The sequence below is a fragment of the Olea europaea genome, unplaced genomic scaffold (genome assembly GCF_002742605.1).
Source record: "Olea europaea var. sylvestris unplaced genomic scaffold, O_europaea_v1 scaffold2655, whole genome shotgun sequence".
Classification (NCBI taxonomy): domain Eukaryota; kingdom Viridiplantae; phylum Streptophyta; class Magnoliopsida; order Lamiales; family Oleaceae; genus Olea; species Olea europaea.
The window spans coordinates 89,483-92,482 of record NW_019244912.1 but is presented as its reverse complement, the minus strand read 5'-3'; the positions used below and the strand labels follow the sequence as shown (position 1 = coordinate 92,482).

Genomic DNA, 3,000 nt, shown 5'->3' with positions numbered 1-3,000 from the left:
AAATAGTTAAATTTGAAAATCTTAAAAAAAAATTGCAGAAATTTAAATTTCACATAACATCATGGAAGATCCATAACAATAACAAAAAAAAAAATACTAAATTATTTCAATTTCTCAAAGATTTCAACAATGGATGGCTCTGATACCACTTGTTGCTAAAATTTGAAAGGAACCATATTCATAAAATCCTTCCATAAAATCATAAATTCCATGTTGAAATCAAAGAGACAACATCTATCATTGGTGCACGACACGTGTCGGGTCTATTAGAGTGATTCGGGATGAGTCGTGTCAGAGGGTGTGTGAGGAGCCACCCGTCGAGGTGGCGTCTCAACATTGAGCCCGCGCACTACTTGGATGGTGCGCCTACCCCGTTGAAAATTCTCTCCCTTGCAAGTATACTAACATTACTTGTGTGATCGCCACGGTCAAAGTCATCTTCGTACCCCACTTGATGAAGTGGCATAAGATACAACCTTATTAGAACAAAGTGTCAACTTTTGTTCACATATCCAGGACAAATCAATTCTCAATCGGTACATGATTTATATCTATGCGCACTTAATCACGTACTCAAATATCATAAATCCAATTAAAAATAAAAAATAAACATATAGTACATTGACTTAGGATTCTTCTAGTGTAGTTTAGTTGAAGCATAGACAAATTTTCATAAAGAGATAACTCATAGAAAAATTTCATAAAATTGCATAAATAAATAAGAAATATCTACAGTAACACAAACTCGACCTTGACAAAAGCCCATAAGTGGAAAATAAAAAATAAAAAAATTGAGCAAAAATTGGACTGGGTCAAGCTCCTAAATTACAATCATAACCTACAAATAAATTAATCTTACTAAATTTTAAACTAAATAAGAGCGATTTGCGCATTAATCACTTACAAGGAATTCGTAGAAACCAGCCAATCCATCAGATTGCTCCTCTTCATACCCCAAATCCTTGAAGTAACAATTTGCATTCTGATTTTTAGCTTAAAAGATCGTAATCTTCCTATCATTTAAAGTTAAAATTTTAATCCCATTACATTTTCTCTCAAACAAGTTCTTATGCTGATAATGAAGAGTGAACTATTTTCGGGAAGGAGAAGCCCATCTATTAACATATTTCAATACAGAAACACACAAACTTCGACAGATTATAACAAGGAAACGAGAGTCTTGACAGAAGCCCACAAGTGCATTAGCCTACATCCCTCCAGGACGGTCCACACGCACGCGGCCCTCATCATCCAACCGTCCGACGTCGTTGAATGTTTGACCACTCATCTGGTCAGTCGCTTTCGCTCCAGCAGGCGTCTCCACCACGTCAAACTCCACTGCCGAAGCCGTCGCCCCAGCAGGCTTCTCCTCCACGTCAATCTCCACAACCGGAGTCTCCACTACATCCACCGCCGTTACAATTGGAATCCCCTCCTTGTCCACCGCCAATCTCTCCCCCGCCTTTGGAACTCCGGGTTCGCGTGTCTCTCGGATCTCTTCTTTTGCTTCTGTTGGATGTGGAGTCAGTTTATCTTTGATGGCGTCCTTTACAATGCCTAAGGCACCGAATATGCCGCCATCCCCACTGTTGAATCCAAAAATAAAAATGAAAAGATTATGCACAATGATGAAAAATGACTGGACAATTGCAATAAGAATTAGGGGCTACTACCTTTCTGCTTCGGCTCTCCTTGTATCCTCATCCTTGTCCCTTTCTCCTTCCAGTTTCATCTCTTCCATTTTCCTTCTTGCTTCTTCCCTGGTTCCTTGGTACTCTTCCTATATTACATAATCGTCTTATAAGTTAAAATTCAGAAAGCCAATTCAAGAAGCCATAACCAATATACACAGACATAATGGAATTACATAAACCGCAAATTACCTTGGCAGCTTCAGTAGTCTCTTGTGTCTTCTGTTTTGCTGCTTCAGCTGTCTCTTGTGCCTTCTGTTTTGCTGCGTCAGTGGTCTCTTGAGCCTTCTGCTTTGCTGCTTCACCAGTTTCTTGTGCCTTCTGTTTAGCTGCTTCACCAGTCTCTTGTGCCTTCTGCTTTGTTGCGTCAGTGGTCTCTTGAGCCGTCTGCTTTGCCTCTTCTTTCTTCCCAGTCAAATAGTCCACAGCCTTCCTTGCAGCATCGGCTGCTGAATCCTTCAGTTCAGAAATTTTGCCAACAGTAGTATCCTTTCCCTTTACGGCCTTCTCAGCAGTGTAATCCTTGTATTCACCAGCTTTCTCCATTGTTGTATCTTTTGCTTGCATAGCCTTGTCTGAAGCATAGTCCTTGTACTCCCCAGCCTTCTGCATTGTTGTATCTTTTGCTTCTTCTGCTTTCTCCATTGTTGTATCCTTCGCTTGCTTAGCCGTGTCTGCTGCATAATCCTTATATTCTCCAGCTTTGTTCTTTGTTGCATCTTTTGCTTCCTTAGCTTTCTCCAATGTCGTATCCTTTGCTTGCTTAGCCTTATCTGCCGCATAGTCCTTGTATTCACTAGCCTTTTCTGCAGCATAGTCTTTGTATTCACCGGCTGTTTCCAGCGTAGCATCCTTGGTCTTCTTGGCCTTCTGTGCAGCATAATCTGTATATTCCCCTGCCTTCTCCATTGCAGAATCCTTGGTCTCCTTTGCCTTCTCTGCAGCATAATCTTTGTACTCACCAGCTTTTCCCAATGTAATATCCTTCGCCTCTTTTGCCTTTTGTGCAGCAAACTCTGTATATTCCCCTGCCTTCTGTGCTGTATAGTCTTTGTACTCATCAGCTTTGCCCACGGCAGAATCCTTAGACTCTTTCGCCTTCTCAGCAGCATAATCTTTGTACTCACCGGCTTTTCCCAGCGTAGTATCCTCCGCCTCTTTTGCCTTTTGTGCAGCAAACTCTGTATATTCCCCTGCCTTCTGTGCTGTATAGTCTTTGTACTCACCAGCTTTGCCCACGGCAGAATCCTTAGACTCTTTCGCCTTCTCAGCAGCATAATCTTTGTACTCACCGGCTTTTCCCAGCGTA

At 41.5% G+C, this 3,000-nt stretch overlaps 1 protein-coding gene across 1 annotated transcript; it reads right to left on the bottom strand.

Annotated features, from left to right (window-relative positions):
- Positions 1-1,093: 1,093 nt before the first annotated feature.
- Positions 1,094-2,994, bottom strand: LOC111383304 (late embryogenesis abundant protein ECP63-like). The gene is made up of 3 exons (XM_023007388.1): positions 1,884-2,994; positions 1,674-1,780; positions 1,094-1,586 (listed from the first exon to the last, which is right to left on the bottom strand). Exons 1-3 carry the CDS (start codon positions 2,598-2,600, stop codon positions 1,208-1,210), a joined length of 1,203 nt encoding a protein of 400 aa, XP_022863156.1. The 5' UTR covers positions 2,601-2,994; the 3' UTR covers positions 1,094-1,207.
- Between the last annotated feature and the right edge of the window lie 6 nt (positions 2,995-3,000).

Bases quoted from the DNA above. Each gene is read 5' to 3' on its own strand.
- LOC111383304 (XM_023007388.1), bottom strand. From the start codon at position 2,600: ATGGAGAAGGCAGGGGAATATACAGATTATGCTGCACAGAAGGCCAAG. The intron at 1,781-1,883 runs GTAATTTGCGGT...TATGTAATATAG, and splicing joins AGACTACTGAAGCTGCCAAG to GAAGAGTACCAAGGAACCAG. The intron at 1,587-1,673 runs GTAGTAGCCCCT...TGGATTCAACAG, and splicing joins AGGAGAGCCGAAGCAGAAAG to TGGGGATGGCGGCATATTCG.